Source organism: Tupaia chinensis, unplaced genomic scaffold (assembly GCF_000334495.1).
Source record: "Tupaia chinensis unplaced genomic scaffold, TupChi_1.0 Scaffold000197_1, whole genome shotgun sequence".
NCBI lineage: Eukaryota > Metazoa > Chordata > Mammalia > Scandentia > Tupaiidae > Tupaia > Tupaia belangeri.
The window spans coordinates 595,382-611,920 of NW_006159672.1; the positions used below are offsets into that span (position 1 = coordinate 595,382).

Here is a 16,539-nt window from a genome sequence, read left to right on the forward strand (position 1 = left end):
TCCTTTTTTTTATTTTTAAAGTTTATTTTTTAGAGCAGTTTTAGATTCACATCATAATTGAACAGAAAGTATAGAGATTCCCATTATAATCATTGCCTCCCCCCCCCTCCACACACACAGCCTCCCCCACAGTTAATTGTGTCATTTTTTATGGGGACATCCTGGCTAGTGCTTGAGGAAATACTGCAGAATTCAAAAGGCTGCCATCACTCCGACATTTCACCAAGTTCCTTATATTGGGCATATTTTTATGTTTTATGTGTGTAAATCTTGCGTTCTGACCCAGGTACAATGGTAGAGATGGGAGAAAGATAGGGGCTCAGAGCAGCTTTCCTGTGGTCCACTCCCACCCCCAGGCCTTGCCTGGTGCCTTACTCCTGCCGTGTGCTGCTTCTCATGTTCGTGTTTCATGGGTGTGCTCTTTTCTTGAGTCTGATGCTAGCTTCACTGTAGTGTCATGTTTGCTGCAAAGGTTGTAGATTGGACAAAGACAAATTCTTGCAAGAACTGGGCTGACTTTTCCTGTCTAGAATCCTGTGTGTCTGTTAAAAATAACAGTCATCTGTCAGAATGATTACAGCGGTTTATTGAGTGAGTGAACAGGCAGACACAAATTCTTGCAAGAACTGGGCTGACTTTTCCTGTCTAGAATCCTGTGTGTCTGTTAAAAATAACAGTCATCTATCTGTCAGAATGATTACAGTGGTTTATTGAGTGAGTGAACAGGCAGATAAGCATGCAGGGACAGCCTCTGGCTTCAACCAAATTTCCTGACTTAACTGATAGCACAAATTCTACCAGGCTCATGTTCTGAGCCTGTACCTCAAACACTTGGAGGGTTTAACTTATAAGAATTTTCTTGATCTGGTTTTATACTTACTTCATTTTTAACGGGGGGGGATATAATTTTGACTTTTTTTTAATGCATTAGGACAAAGAGACTTAAGATCTTAGTTGAACTTAAAGACCAATGACCTCTTGGTCTACAGAATTATAACACGGAAGCTGAATAATTCCTTTATCTGGCAAAACTATGACTTGGCTATAGTTTAGTTGATAGAGTTGCAGCCTTGCAACCCATCTCCTCATGTAATTAAGGAAATTTTTGTAATATATGTTCTGTAGAAACTGTGTGTGTGTGTGTGTGTGTGTGTGTGTGTGTGTGTGTGTATCCTAGGACTAATTCATTGTTTTAAACTCAAGCAGTTATCTAAAGGAAAGAAGTGTTTACAGATTCCAAGGCAAGTTTTCCCCCTATCAACAGTGAGCCAGTTACAGTAGCAGGGGTGCCAGTCCCCAGGCCCTGCTGATGGCACCTTTGTGTGTGTGCAAGGACAGCTGTGTGTGGGGGGGGGAGGTTGAAAGATATGGGTCAGTGGATACTAAAGTTTCTCTACCTTTGTGCTTTGAAACCAGCAAAGCTGAATAGATTTTCTGCTTCTTTGTATTGGACACTCTGTATTATGTTCTCAGAATTATATTCTGTTATCTTTCTGTATTTCTTCTGCATGAAATCATTCTTCTATTTTCGCTTTTTCACCATTTTAAAAAGTTTTGAATGTCTTTCAGTGTAGCGCTTGGTCTCTTAATCTTTTTCTTTTTCTCTATAAAATGTCATTTCCATCTCTAATTTCCCTTTTCAATCTTTTACATTTCTTCCTTCCTGAGCTAATAATTACTCCTTGCTCTTTTTCCATTCCATTTTTACCACCCGTTCAAGCACACCCCCCCCCCAAAAGCTTTCTGTTCGGTTTTTATCATGGCAGACAAGCATTCTTTTATGAAAATGTTCTGAATTGTCTGTCTTATTGTGTTTGGTTGAGGCCTAGTAATTTTCAATAAAGCCCTTAATCCAAGTACTTCACTGAAAATTACCAGGCTTCTCTATAAAGGATGAGAGTCAAAAATAGAAGCCCTGCTATAAGGAAAATGTAGTCAGAGTGAGGCAGTCAGTATTAGCCAACACTAAACCACCTCTGAAATCAAGAAACAGCCTGGCAGCATTGACAAAGGCGATACATAATTTATAGCCCAAGTGATGTATGAAGCCCTGTGACTATTTTCAACTGGAACTCTGTTTTCTTGTCCCTTAAAATAACCTCCCCTCGACAAAGTTCACACTTTGCCTTTCACCAAAAAAAAAAAAAAAAAAAGCTTTCTTGCATCATCTTGTGAACTAAAAATAGGGGTTTCAGAGCAAGTTTCCATTTTTGGTAAAATGGTTGGTTTCTTTCCTAAGTATATGGGGTGAAGTTTTCTCACCCTGTGAGTTTTCTTTTAAAAACATAAAAATTATTAAGAGGAATTAGGGTATAATGGAGCCTTCATGTGGGTTTATTCTCTACTTCTAATTTTTTTTTCTTTATTCATGATTGAGCACATGCACATGTAAAACAGAGAGAGAAAGTCAGGCGTCCTCCACGGGCTCTACTCACAGTGCACCTTCTGTTGCCAGTCTCTAGCCTGTTGGATCTTGGGCACTTGTACATGTACCTGGTATGTTTCAGGCTGACCAGGCCAGGGATTTAAATCATGGTTGCTGTGCATGATCAGACTTTGCTCCAGTGGAACCTTGACACTGTGTGATGGAACTACCTAGCAATTCTAAAATATTTGAAAATCCTAATATTAGTCAGAATCTGTTTAATTAGCCAGAATTTGGCCTGAATATTCAAAGAGATCATATGATCATCATTATCTGCTACCATACAAAAGAAAACCTTATTATCCACACAAGAGAAAAATTAAAAGTGTATTTCCCTAGTGAGAGAGTGAAATCAAGCAGAAGGGAGAGAGGAAAAAAGAGAGAGAGAGGCATGGTCTTCCCATACTGTGATCACCCTGCCCTAGACGCCCAGTTAGCCAGGACCATAGGCATGCACCACCACTCTCAGTTCATCAGGGTTGAACTGACAACTGAACCTAAGACACTCACATGGTCATAGCCACCAGATGGTCATGCCTTACCACTTCCACGACTATACCTGGGCCCGAAAAATCTATTTTAAAATCAGTAACAACAGTACTTCCCCACTGTCTTCAAAATTACTAACAGGTTACTTCACAACAAGCCTACTGCGTGCCAAGTGCCGTTCTGCACCCATGAAGTACAGAGACGAAAACATGGACCTGCCTCAAGTCTTTCAAGTCTAGCATTAGGGACTTTCATATAAGCAAATAAATAAGAAGATCCACTTCTTCTTTTTCTTTTTTTAAGAAGATCCACTTCTGACGTGTCAAAGAAATGGGCACGGAGTCTACCTATCTCACTGGTACAGGAATGATTACTCTTAGGGAGTTGAGGAGGACAAGGTGTGACTATTCATTCTGGTTCTTGAAGAATGAGATTTGGTTTTCCAGGTGGTGTCTGGGAAGGATAGGCATTTCAAATACTTCTGGGAATAGCACAGAAAAAGCTTGAGATCCTAGAGCTCTGCTCTGGGAAAACATGGATATCCTGGGAGACAGCTGTATAGTAGAGGACCATTAGTTGTAGGCTGTTGTACCAAAATATCATAAATTGGGTGGCTTGTAGCAATAGCAATTTATTTCTCAGTTCTGGAGACTGGAGGTCCTAATGCAGCATGCCAAGTGAGACCTCTCTTCCTTGTTCATGATAGCACCTTCTGTGTGTCCTCACATGGTAGAAAGGGTGAGGGATCCCTCTTGTGCCCCTCAGGGCACTGATCCCATTCATGAGCACTCCACCCTTATGACCTAATCACTTCCCAAAAGGATTCTGATGTCTTTCCTTTCATCCACTGCTACTCTCTGATCTTGTGAGATCAGTGTTGTCATCCTATCAGACTGATCAATCATCATCCTCATGGTTCTCTGTGAGAAATCAATACCTGATATGTTCCACTTCTGTCTTGGAACTAAGGACAGAGTTTCTTCAGGAGAGAAAGCTTCTATTCACAGAACTTATAAATGGAACTTCCTGAAGTCAGGAAGTTCAGATCTTTTCAATCTTTTACATTTCTTCCTTCCTGAGCTAATAATTACTCCTTGCTCTTTTTCCATTCCATTTTTACCACCCGTTCAAGCACACCCCCCCCCCAAAAGCTTTCTGTTCGGTTTTTATCATGGCAGACAAGCATTCTTTTATGAAAATGTTCTGAATTGTCTGTCTTATTGTGTTTGGTTGAGGCCTAGTAATTTTCAATAAAGCCCTTAATCCAAGTACTTCACTGAAAATTACCAGGCTTCTCTATAAAGGATGAGAGTCAAAAATAGAAGCCCTGCTATAAGGAAAATGTAGTCAGAGTGAGGCAGTCAGTATTAGCCAACACTAAACCACCTCTGAAATCAAGAAACAGCCTGGCAGCATTGACAAAGGCGATACATAATTTATAGCCCAAGTGATGTATGAAGCCCTGTGACTATTTTCAACTGGAACTCTGTTTTCTTGTCCCTTAAAATAACCTCCCCTCGACAAAGTTCACACTTTGCCTTTCACCAAAAAAAAAAAAAAAAAACTTTCTTGCATCATCTTGTGAACTAAAAATAGGGGTTTCAGAGCAAGTTTCCATTTTTGGTAAAATGGTTGGTTTCTTTCCTAAGTATATGGGGTGAAGTTTTCTCACCCTGTGAGTTTTCTTTTAAAAACATAAAAATTATTAAGAGGAATTAGGGTATAATGGAGCCTTCATGTGGGTTTATTCTCTACTTCTAATTTTTTTTTCTTTATTCATGATTGAGCACATGCACATGTAAAACAGAGAGAGAAAGTCAGGCGTCCTCCACGGGCTCTACTCACAGTGCACCTTCTGTTGCCAGTCTCTAGCCTGTTGGATCTTGGGCACTTGTACATGTACCTGGTATGTTTCAGGCTGACCAGGCCAGGGATTTAAATCATGGTTGCTGTGCATGATCAGACTTTGCTCCAGTGGAACCTTGACACTGTGTGATGGAACTACCTAGCAATTCTAAAATATTTGAAAATCCTAATATTAGTCAGAATCTGTTTAATTAGCCAGAATTTGGCCTGAATATTCAAAGAGATCATATGATCATCATTATCTGCTACCATACAAAAGAAAACCTTATTATCCACACAAGAGAAAAATTAAAAGTGTATTTCCCTAGTGAGAGAGTGAAATCAAGCAGAAGGGAGAGAGGAAAAAAGAGAGAGAGAGGCATGGTCTTCCCATACTGTGATCACCCTGCCCTAGACGCCCAGTTAGCCAGGACCATAGGCATGCACCACCACTCTCAGTTCATCAGGGTTGAACTGACAACTGAACCTAAGACACTCACATGGTCATAGCCACCAGATGGTCATGCCTTACCACTTCCACGACTATACCTGGGCCCGAAAAATCTATTTTAAAATCAGTAACAACAGTACTTCCCCACTGTCTTCAAAATTACTAACAGGTTACTTCACAACAAGCCTACTGCGTGCCAAGTGCCGTTCTGCACCCATGAAGTACAGAGACGAAAACATGGACCTGCCTCAAGTCTTTCAAGTCTAGCATTAGGGACTTTCATATAAGCAAATAAATAAGAAGATCCACTTCTTCTTTTTCTTTTTTTAAGAAGATCCACTTCTGACGTGTCAAAGAAATGGGCACGGAGTCTACCTATCTCACTGGTACAGGAATGATTACTCTTAGGGAGTTGAGGAGGACAAGGTGTGACTATTCATTCTGGTTCTTGAAGAATGAGATTTGGTTTTCCAGGTGGTGTCTGGGAAGGATAGGCATTTCAAATACTTCTGGGAATAGCACAGAAAAAGCTTGAGATCCTAGAGCTCTGCTCTGGGAAAACATGGATATCCTGGGAGACAGCTGTATAGTAGAGGACCATTAGTTGTAGGCTGTTGTACCAAAATATCATAAATTGGGTGGCTTGTAGCAATAGCAATTTATTTCTCAGTTCTGGAGACTGGAGGTCCTAATGCAGCATGCCAAGTGAGACCTCTCTTCCTTGTTCATGATAGCACCTTCTGTGTGTCCTCACATGGTAGAAAGGGTGAGGGATCCCTCTTGTGCCCCTCAGGGCACTGATCCCATTCATGAGCACTCCACCCTTATGACCTAATCACTTCCCAAAAGGATTCTGATGTCTTTCCTTTCATCCACTGCTACTCTCTGATCTTGTGAGATCAGTGTTGTCATCCTATCAGACTGATCAATCATCATCCTCATGGTTCTCTGTGAGAAATCAATACCTGATATGTTCCACTTCTGTCTTGGAACTAAGGACAGAGTTTCTTCAGGAGAGAAAGCTTCTATTCACAGAACTTATAAATGGAACTTCCTGAAGTCAGGAAGTTCAGAAAGGTGGGAGGAAAGTTATCATCTCAGGAAAACATAGCTAATCTCATCTGTTGAAAAGCAGCAGTAGACAGAATGTTTTCCACACTGCGAGTAAACTAATACTTTCAAGAACGCTGTAAATTGGATTAAGGGTTTCAAATCAGGAAATAAAGTTGTGTGCTGATAGGGGGCTTTTTTATTTGGGGCTGTGTAAACTTTGTATGCCTAGAGCATTTCTAAGAATGGAGCCAAGCCACGGCATTGAATCGCAAAGGTTAAAGTGATTCTTCCACTGAGATGATCTAAATCTAGATCACATTGAATCTGTTTTCTCTCTGGCACTGAATATTTTCCAAGGTATTCACATTGGAAATATGAATCACCCAGACTCTCTTCAGAGCCCTATCCAATTAGGAGAGATCAAAATCTCCTTGATGCAGAGTCCTTTAGAACATGCTGGGGAAGATGGGAAATATGTATTTATAGGAAATTTGATAGAAAACACAACCATGTAACCTCAGGGTGAGTTGGATAAGATATTTACTCAAGACTTACATTTCTTTTAAAAACAATTACTTTTGATATGTATCTAAAGTATCTCATGTGTCTTTTAGGATAAAGACAGATTAAGCTTTTACTCAGGAATGAATTAGAAGCCCTAAAATTCTAGACAGCTTAAAGAGTATGTATTAGCTAGCATAAAACTAAAGAAAAATCCAGTGAAAGAGACCTACAAGTAAAGGTAATGTTTTCTTTGAAATGGAAATACACTAAGGGAGGAATTGGTCACTGGAGTTTAAAAGAAACATTAAAAGTGAGAAAAGTTTTCCCTTCCTAGTAATGTCAGTTTCAGCCCTGGCAAAGGACATAGAAAGTATCTAGAGCAGCAGATTGAGGTATTCAAAGAAGGTGAGGTAACTTTAAACCTTCCGCAGGATGGAGGAGACAGATTCAAGGTTCTGGAAAGGGACCAGATAGCAGGTGAGAACCATAGGCAGGATATCTCAGCCACCCCCACTGCTAAACACTGGTCCCATCTCTGCAATCTTTTTCTACTTTGAGCCTATTTTTATTTTGTTTTTCAAAGTATTAAATATAACTCTTATTCTAAGATAACTTTTTTCCCATCAAAAATAGCAGATAGTGGGAACCAGCAGTTAGCGTAATGGCTATGTCACTGGACTCCCACGTAGTCGACCGAGGTTCGTGTCCCGGACCCGGTGGCTTAAAAAACTCACGCTGGGCGCGTGTGCGTGCGTGCCCAAGATCTCAAGAGGAGAATGGAGGAGAAGGGATTGCGGCGTGACCATCCCCCCTGGGGGGTGATTTCTCGCTTTCTGTCTCTATGTCTCTGTCTGTCTGGCGAGCGCACACGCCCTACAGTGAAAATCTCTCCAAAAAAAAAAAAAATAGCAGATAGTTTCATTAAATAGTAGCTATGAAAAGAGTATTTTGGGGGGAGCACATAAGTAAAACAGTGTTCTTAAGTTTATGGGTGATTCAGTAATAAGTAAGTAGGACTTAATAGTAGTAATAATGGGGCCAGCAGGTGGCATGGTAATTGAGGCACTGGACGCCCGCATTGTCAACCGTGGTTCTTGTCCTGGACCTGATGGCTTGCTTTTGCACTTTTACTCTCTTTCTCTTTCTGTCTCTCTCTGGTCAAATTAAAAAATAAATGAATAATTATTTTTTAAAAAGTAATAGTAACAATAAGTAAGGCTCCAAGTCGGGTCATTAAGAAATAGCAAAGACCAGCAGAAGGATGGTGGTTTAGCACAAAAGACAGACTAGATGTGGGACCTGCCAGCCTGTGTCCTCAATGGGAACCTGGAGTTAGGGACCAGCTTCAAATCTCTAAATGAGAGGGTGGGAGCAGCTGCAAGTGCAGCTACATGGTCATCAAGAGCAAGAACTTCGGAAAAAGACCATGCCCTCTACATACCCACTTGTGTGCCCTTGGGCAAATTATGTACCTGTCTGATCTCCAAATTCCTTACCTGCAACGTGGATATAATAAAGATACCCACCTAAAAAAGTGCTTGAAGAACTTAAACCAAAGTACAACTAGAGATCAAGTAAATCAGAAAAAGCTAAAAGCTGTCATCCTCTCTTGCTATTGTGGCAGTTGTTGCTGTCTTCCTGGGAAAGGAGATGCCCCAAGAGGTCTTTAGGATCCCTGCAGGGAGTGGGGTCAAAGTTATGGCAGGAAGCTGTAGCTCACCTTAGGGATTAGTGCTACCATCTTGAGGGCATGATGGTAGTTGAGAAGTAGGTGATCCATGGCTAGGAATACAGTTGAATGTGTGGAGTGTGATTTTAAGTCAACAACTCTCAGTTCAGTTCACTAAACTTTATTACGTAGGCCCTTGGTAAGATCTAGAAGTTTTGCATATTGATAGTGCTCAGCTCCTAACCTTAAGAGGCTTGTAGTCTCTGAGTTGAAATTGCAGAAGAATATTTCTGTCTCAGTATATTCCCAAAAGTCTTGAAGCCACAAGTCATTGTAGAAAAGCAGAGAAGAGAGGGTGGCCCTTGGAAAGTCTTCCTGGAGGAGGTGGTTTCTCTGAAATTGTCACATCACCTCTAGTAAATCTATTTTAATTTTCCCAAATATGGGAAATGTGGCCTATTTTATATCAACAAATTGTTCTAGAGTGTCAAAGTTTATTAGCATTTTAATTATTTTACCTGATTCAGGAAGGCACTTTTAAATTAGTATCATCAACATTCCCTTTTCAAAATGTTAGTAGGCTTTACATCCTCACAGTATTTGCACACATACATGAGCTTTTTGCAAGTTCTAATTTAGAGTTTGAATATGTCCTGATCTTTCTGATAGGTGAAAATTTTCATGATATTGTTTATTAAGCAGGATGATCTGGGAAAGTAGCTCAGTCAGGCCCCTATGTTCTACATAAATGCTCCTTGCAGCTTCACTTTGTCACCATGGTTCTTTTTCTCTGGTTCCCAAACTGGTCTGACAGGTGGGCATCAGTGGCCACAACTGACAGAAGGAGAATGAGAACAGGAGTGGGTAAGGACGGGCAGAAAGACTGCTCTGACCGTGGTCAGGGACCAGCCTGATTGACGAGTCAGTAGTTGACCAGTTTAGTCAACTGATGCAAGGTCATGGGCTAAAATATAGAAACATCTAGAAAATATGTGTATTTTTCCAACTTCATTCCCATAATGTTTCATTTAATCAAATGTATTTCTAATTTTATTTTTTTAATTTGCTACAGGACATGTGCACTTGCTGGAGAGAGACAGAGAAAGGGAAAGTGAGAATACCTTACCCCAGGGCACATGGCCAAATCACAATCCTTTCTCCTCCATTTCTCCTTTCGAGATTTTGGGAATACACACACACATGTCCAGTGTGTTTTCTGTCTAGGATTCAATCCTCGCAGTTGGCCTTGTAGGATCCAGCCACCTTAACCACACATCACCAGCTGGCCCATCTAAATCGTTTTATGGTAAATTATTATATTACTGTTTTAGTCTATAACTGCATGATCCAGGTTTGGTTATTCTTTCTCTTTTTTCTTTATCTTCACTCGCAGATGTGGGAAGAGGCCATTTCCTTGGGCAAGGAACTTGCCGAACAATATGAAACCGAAATGTTTGATTACGAACAACTTAGCGAATTGCTGGTATGTCGTTCTTTCTTTCTTTCCATTTAAATGAACAGAGGCCATCTAAGCTTGTTTTTCTAGAACTCCATGTTCTATTTTAATGTTCGGATTCACCTCAGGCATTCTATGGCCTTGGCCATGGTCACTTTGTCCAGGAATCGATCAGTAGTTTTAGTTTATTTACTGGTTAATTTTGACCCATCAGTATTCATTTTTTATTCCTGTATTCAATGCTTATAACTAAACTCTAGGAATTCTATGAAAAAATTCTATGTAAACAACTGCTGCCCATGTATTTCATGGACTGAACAGCCTGAGTCTCTGAAAGTTTCTGCTAGTTTAAAACTGATCCCTCCTATGAGAGGGGAATGGACAGATAATAGCCAGACCTCCCTTGTACCACAGAAGCTCCATAACTTTTCTAATTACTGTCTTCTCAGCTATGTCATTTTGTATTAGCAGATTGCCTTAATGATGTTGTAATGCTTATCATTTATTTAGAGCAGAAGAATTCTGTCTCTTAAAATTATTCTTTAGTGTATCCTAGTATCTGATCCATACCATTTAAAAAATAGTAAGGGCAAGCCATTTAATCACAAGAAAAACATTTGTGTGGCACCTCTTTGGTTACTGCAAAACCCATAAATTACCAATGGCTACTAAATTTGACATGTTCGTTCAGAATCCCTTGGTGAGTGATGAAAGATGAGTGAAAAAGAATGTCAAAATTATAAGATGAGATTAAATTCAGGTAAATGCCTCCAGGCTCCTCCTACCTCCTCATTCTCCCACCCTGGAGAGTTGTCAGTGCTTAAGGAGCCCACCGGAAGAATCCAGAACAGATGCTCAGATGCTCTACTCAAACCTGAAATGTGTTGTCTTTCTTCCTTCCAGAAAAAACAGGCTCAGTTTTATGAAAACATTGTCAAAGTGATAAGACCCAAGCCTGACTATTTTGCTGTTGGCTACTATGGTCAAGGTTTCCCCACATTTCTCCGGGTAAGTTGTTTTTTTTTTTTTTGGAGAGGTTTTCACTATAGGGCATGTGCACTCGCCAGACAGACAGAGAGAGACATAGAGACAGAAAGCAAGAAATCACCCCCCAGGGGGGATGGTCACGCCGCAATCCTTTCTCCTCCATTCTCCTCTCGGGATCTTGGGCACGCACACACACGCTCCTGGCGTGAGTTTTAAGCCACCGGGTCCGGGACGCAAACCACGGTCGACTACGTGGGAGTCCAGCGACATAGCCATTATGCTAACTGCTGGTTCCCTTCAGGTAAGTTTTGATTCTGCTTAGTCTGAGCAAAAGTTGCTCACTCAACAGCGAGGCCCCCTCCGCATTCTGACACAGGATTGGGGCTTCACATCTCCACACTCATATAGCTCCATGGTTAGCTTAGGGTGCCAAATTTGGGCCGATAATATTTTCATTGATGACATGTATCCTTTCCAACTGATCTTTCTGGGAAGATTTCTCCTTCAGAGAGTTATGTGTAATTTTTTAATCGTAGTAAAATGTGTATATATAAAACAATATTTTAACCACTTTTTGGTGGATAGTTCAGTGGCATTAAGTACTCTTACATTGTTGGGCAACCATTACCACCATCTAACTCCAGAACTTTTCATCTTACAAAACTGAAACTTGTACCCATTCAACACTAACTCCCCATTCCCCCTCTTCCAGTCCCTGGCCACCACCATTCTACTCTGACAATCCAATTTATTTTTTAAGGGAGATATTTTTGCTGTAAGGTGCATGTGTTCACCAGAGAGACAGAGAAGGAAAGAGAGAAAGTGAGAAATCACCCCCCATAGGAGATGGCCATATCGCAATCCTTTCTTCTCCATTGTCCTCTAAGGATTTGGGGCATGCATGCACACATACCCGGTGTGAGTTTTAAGCCTCCAGGTCCAGTACTTGAGCTGCTGTTGGCTAAGTGGGAGTTCAGTGCCTCAACCACTATACCACCTGCTGGCCCCAACCATCCTACATTCTATCTTCATGAATTTGACTGCTCTAAGTACCTCATGTCAGTGGAATCATATAGTATTTGTCCTTTCGTGTCTGGCTTATATCACTTAGCATAGTGTCTGCAAGATTCATCCATGCTATCACATGTCAGAACTTCATTCATTTTTAAGGTTGAATAATGTTTCATTATATGGCTAGAACATATTTTTGTGTTAATGAAGCCATGAACATGTGTATTTTTAATTATACAGCAACTGGAAATAGTTTTGTTTTGTTTTGTTTTTGAGAGAGGTTTTTTTCGCTATAGGGCGCATGCGCTCGCCAGACAGAGAGAGACAGAGAGACAGAAAGCGAGAAATCACCCCCCAGGGGAGATGTTCACGCCGCAATCCGTTCTCCCCCATTCTCCTCTCGGGATCTTGGGCACGCACGCACACGCGCCCAGCGTGAGTTCTAAGTCACCGGGTCCGGGACGCAAAACACGGTCGACTACATGGGAGTCCAGCGACATAGCCATTACGCCAACTGCTGATTCCCATGGGAATAGTTTTTCATAGCCACAATGCTGGAACTTCAAATCATGAACTCATTCCCTGTCTTCTGACCTTTTTATGACAGTTGGTTTTCTCTTATCTTAGAAAGCCAAGAGTGATTCCTCTGTCATTAGGGAAACAGAAGATCTGTGCTGGATGCCCAGCTATCTGGGGCAGTTAAAACCAGTTAGGAACCATTCCTGATCCCAGAGTGGTGCCCTTTTGGCACCCAATGTTTCCCATTCACAGGAGTCACTGATACTGCAAGATATTGCTTCACATTGCATCCATAGGCTGCAAACATTGTCATTTTTGAGGACATGTCACTCTTTACATGAGTGATCCATGTAGTCTGGTCTGCTCCAGAAGGCAAGATTGGCTGACACAGTCACTCAGTGTCCTGCCTGGGAGCCTGGGACATCTGGCCCTGTCTTAGTCACTGATGGTCAGCCTCTCCTGTCACCTTCATTGTGCAGCTGAGACAGTGGCCAGTCAGAAACCTAAATGCTGAAGAAATTCTTCCTTTCCAAAGAATGAATAAAGGGTATTCAGTTATAAGCTCTAAATTAAGGAGGAATTTGAAATTAACCACATTCTAAATTTTAAAACAAAGCTGAAAGATAGAATGAGCTTGGAGTTGATGTCACTTAATGTTGCAAAAGCTCTACTGTGTGTGAGTATCTGAATATGTGCCCTAGAGAGTGTGTCTTGAAGAAAAAAAAAAGAGAAACCATCACTTAACTGTGGAAGACCTTGCTGTGCTGGAGTGTTATAGAGTGTGTGCGCCCCTGTGGATGGTGATCAGTCTGTGATACGTGGCCATTCCTCTGGCTCTGTGCAGAATGATTATCCTGGCATTCCGAGCAAGGCAGCAGCCTGCCTTGAATATGTGAGGGAAGTGCCAGGAAGGAGACACATTGCAGTCCCTGAGCCATTAGCCTGCAGGTCGTTCTGGGAGCTCACCTACTCTGCAGGCTCCAGGGACAGTCCTGGGTCATCTCCACAGTCAAAAGGACAAAATGCAAAGTACGGATAGAGTTTAACGGGCTTGATTAATATTGAACTGACTTTCCCGCCACACCTGAATAATTTTGTGGGGCTGTAGCAATATATTTATTATGCTTCACAGATCACCTGGCAGGGGTCAATCTGACAATGACATTAGCAGTTACCAAAAAGTGGGTGGAATGTTTGGCTATTTAATGTTCTGCTGTAAGAGCAGCCTCTGAGAATTGATTCTCTCTCCCTTTTGCTTTGTTTTTCTCTAAAAATTGATCTCATTGTTTTTTTGCATTCGTATTAATATTTATGGTTCCTACAAGGAATAAATATCTTTGACTGTATGTACATTTTCCCCTTGTTTTCTTGTTTGAAGGGATCATTTCAGTATGCAAAGTAATTGACATTTCTAGAAAATGTTACTAGTGTTTTTGTCTATAACTCACTGGTGTTTTTCTATTAAAACCTTTTTATGTGTTTTTATTATTTTATCTTTTTTTCTAGTGTAAAGCAAAATAAATGCATGCTAGTTTCATAGGAGACTGTTATACATTAAATCTTACTAAATCTCTGAAGTTAGTGGCTTTATATACCCTTAGAAGATGCCTATACTGTGTATTTATATTTCTAATTAAGACTATGTATTACTTGGTTTCTGCCTGACATTATTTTTTTTTAGAGAAATAGAACATTTTTCTTCCATAATGGTATTTAAGATTACCTAAGTGAAAAAAAAAGTACTCAATTCTTAAACTGTTCTTTCTTTTGTGATTTATGAAAACTCAAAGTAAGTTGGGACTAGGAAAGGGGATTTTCTTAGTCTTTTGGACTGCTATAACAAAATACCTTAGACTGGGTAATTTATAAACAACAGAAATTTGCTGCTAACTGTTGTAGAGGCTGAGAAATCTGAAAGATCAAGGTGCAACAGAGTAAATACCTAGCAGAGGCTTGTTCATAGACAGAGCCTCTCTGTTTTCTCCCAGGATGAAAGGGAAAGGCCGTTCTTTGAGGCCTCTTATAAGGCCACTGATTTGTTCAGAAGGGCAGAACTGTCATGACTTAATCATGTACAAAGACTCCACCTTCTGATAACACCATCTTGGTGATTAGGTTTCAACATAGGAATTTTGGAGGCACACAAACATTCAGACCATAGCAAGGATAAATCATTTGAGAGCCATAGGATCTATCTTGTGTGTGTGTTGCTCCCAACTCTGCTACCTGTCTGGAGATATTACTGATAGGACAGGACTGCACCTGAAGCATGGCAGCCAGTCTGGAAACTGTTGCCCAATGACCCCTGATTAAAACAGCAGATGTGTGCCAGCAGATGTCATGGAGATTAAGACACTAGATCCTACATGGCCAACTGTGCACTTTGAGTCCTCAGCCTAGCAACTCAAAAATCACATCAGATGGATGTGTGTGTATGCCCAAAGTCTCAAGAGATGAATGGAAGAGAAGGGACTGTGTCATGGCCATCCTCCCTGGGGAGGTGATTTCTCATTTTCTCTCTCCCCCCCCCTACTTCTTTCTCTTTCTTTCTCTCCCTCTCTCATTCTCTCCCCTCTCCTCCGTGAGTGCATGTACCCTATAGCAAAAACTTAAAAAAGAAAATAACAACCAAAAAAACCAGATGTACCAATGCAACCATATTTCATGACAACAAGCGTTACTCCCAGACTCGCTTTTATTGTGCCTTATGGCTTTTTCTGGCTGTCTTCCCTTATTGCAGTTTTTATTTAGGTTGAGATAGCCCTAACATTGGGTAGATGAGGAAGGGGCATGAGTCGCAGAAGGCTTCAATAAGCATGACACTATCTATGCATTGCCACCTTTTTGTGACTTGTTAAAACTCCAAATGGACAGTTGAATCAGTGAAGAAATGGAAAACTGTTCTATCTTTTAAGAATTTGCCCTATAGATATATACAGTGACTCTGCCATTCCCAAAACAGCCTTGTAAGGAAGAATGCTTACCTATTTGCACCAAGTATACTAGTCTTGTCACCTATAACAGCCTCCAATGAACTCTCCCAGTTGGTATTTATGGAGGTGACAGAACTGTCACTTGAGATGGACAAAACCCAATCCTTAAAAGGAGAGCTGTATACATTTTACCTGTTTTTTGTTTGTTTGTTTTGTTGTTGTTTTAATGTATTTTTTGTTTATTATCATCATAATCTTGTTTATATTACATTGAATTGCATATAACTTTACAGTAAATTACATTGCTTTTTCAAAAGGGAATGCCATGCACGTCAGTCAATACAGAGACATTAAAATCCCCACTTCATCATTCAATATCTTTTCGTTTTTCCCATTCATTATTATTATTATTCCAATTATTTTTTAACCAATCAATCACTATTTCTCATTTTGCTTGTAAAGAGAATTTACCCATCATGAAATACTTCTCAGGCCCATCCAGTTGAGAATACTATACATGTCATCATCAACAGGTAATAAGCCATATCTATGTCCCACTAATGTCATGCCTCTCTATTTGTTCTCTTGCTATCTTTCTCTATCCTCTTCTCTTCACCCTCCCATTCCACACTGTCTTATTCTTCTTAAGTATTTTCACTACTTTTATGTCCTCCAATCTTTCACTTTCTACCATAGAGTGCGGATAGTCAGTATATATTAAGTGGATTCATACAATATCTTTTTTTCATAGACTGGCTTACTTCACTCAGCAATAGATCCTGCATATCTGACCACTTTCTATCAAATGCCAGGATCTTGTTATTTTTTACGACTGAGTATTATTCCATAGAGTATATATGCCACACTTTTCCAATCCATTCATTGGTTTGTGGACATTTAGGTTGGTTCCATGTCTCGGCAATCGTGAATAAGGCTGCAATAAGCATTGATGTGCAGGCACTTTTCCGACTGAGCATTCTCCTGTCCTTTGGGTAGATACCCAGAAGTGAGATTGCTGGATCAACTGGTAGTTTTATTTGTAGATCTTTGAGGAACTTCCATATTGTTCTCCACAGCAGCTGAACCAGTTTACATTCGCACCAACAGTGTAGGAAGGTTCCCTTTTTAAGAATATAAAAAGCGATAAAGCCAACACTTATCCCTTTTTATATTCTTAATCTTTGCCATTCTGACAGG

At 40.5% G+C, this 16,539-nt stretch overlaps 1 protein-coding gene across 1 annotated transcript in view; it reads left to right on the plus strand.

Annotated features, from left to right (window-relative positions):
- DOCK1 (dedicator of cytokinesis 1) overlaps window positions 1–16,539 on the plus strand; it is a 597,377-nt gene that overhangs the window by 531,145 nt on the left and 49,693 nt on the right. The window contains exons 48-49 of the mRNA XM_014587219.2: window positions 9,830–9,919; window positions 10,796–10,900. Of these exons, the coding sequence (XP_014442705.1) occupies window positions 9,830–9,919; window positions 10,796–10,900 (195 nt within the window). The remainder of the gene's footprint in view (window positions 1–9,829; window positions 9,920–10,795; window positions 10,901–16,539) is intronic.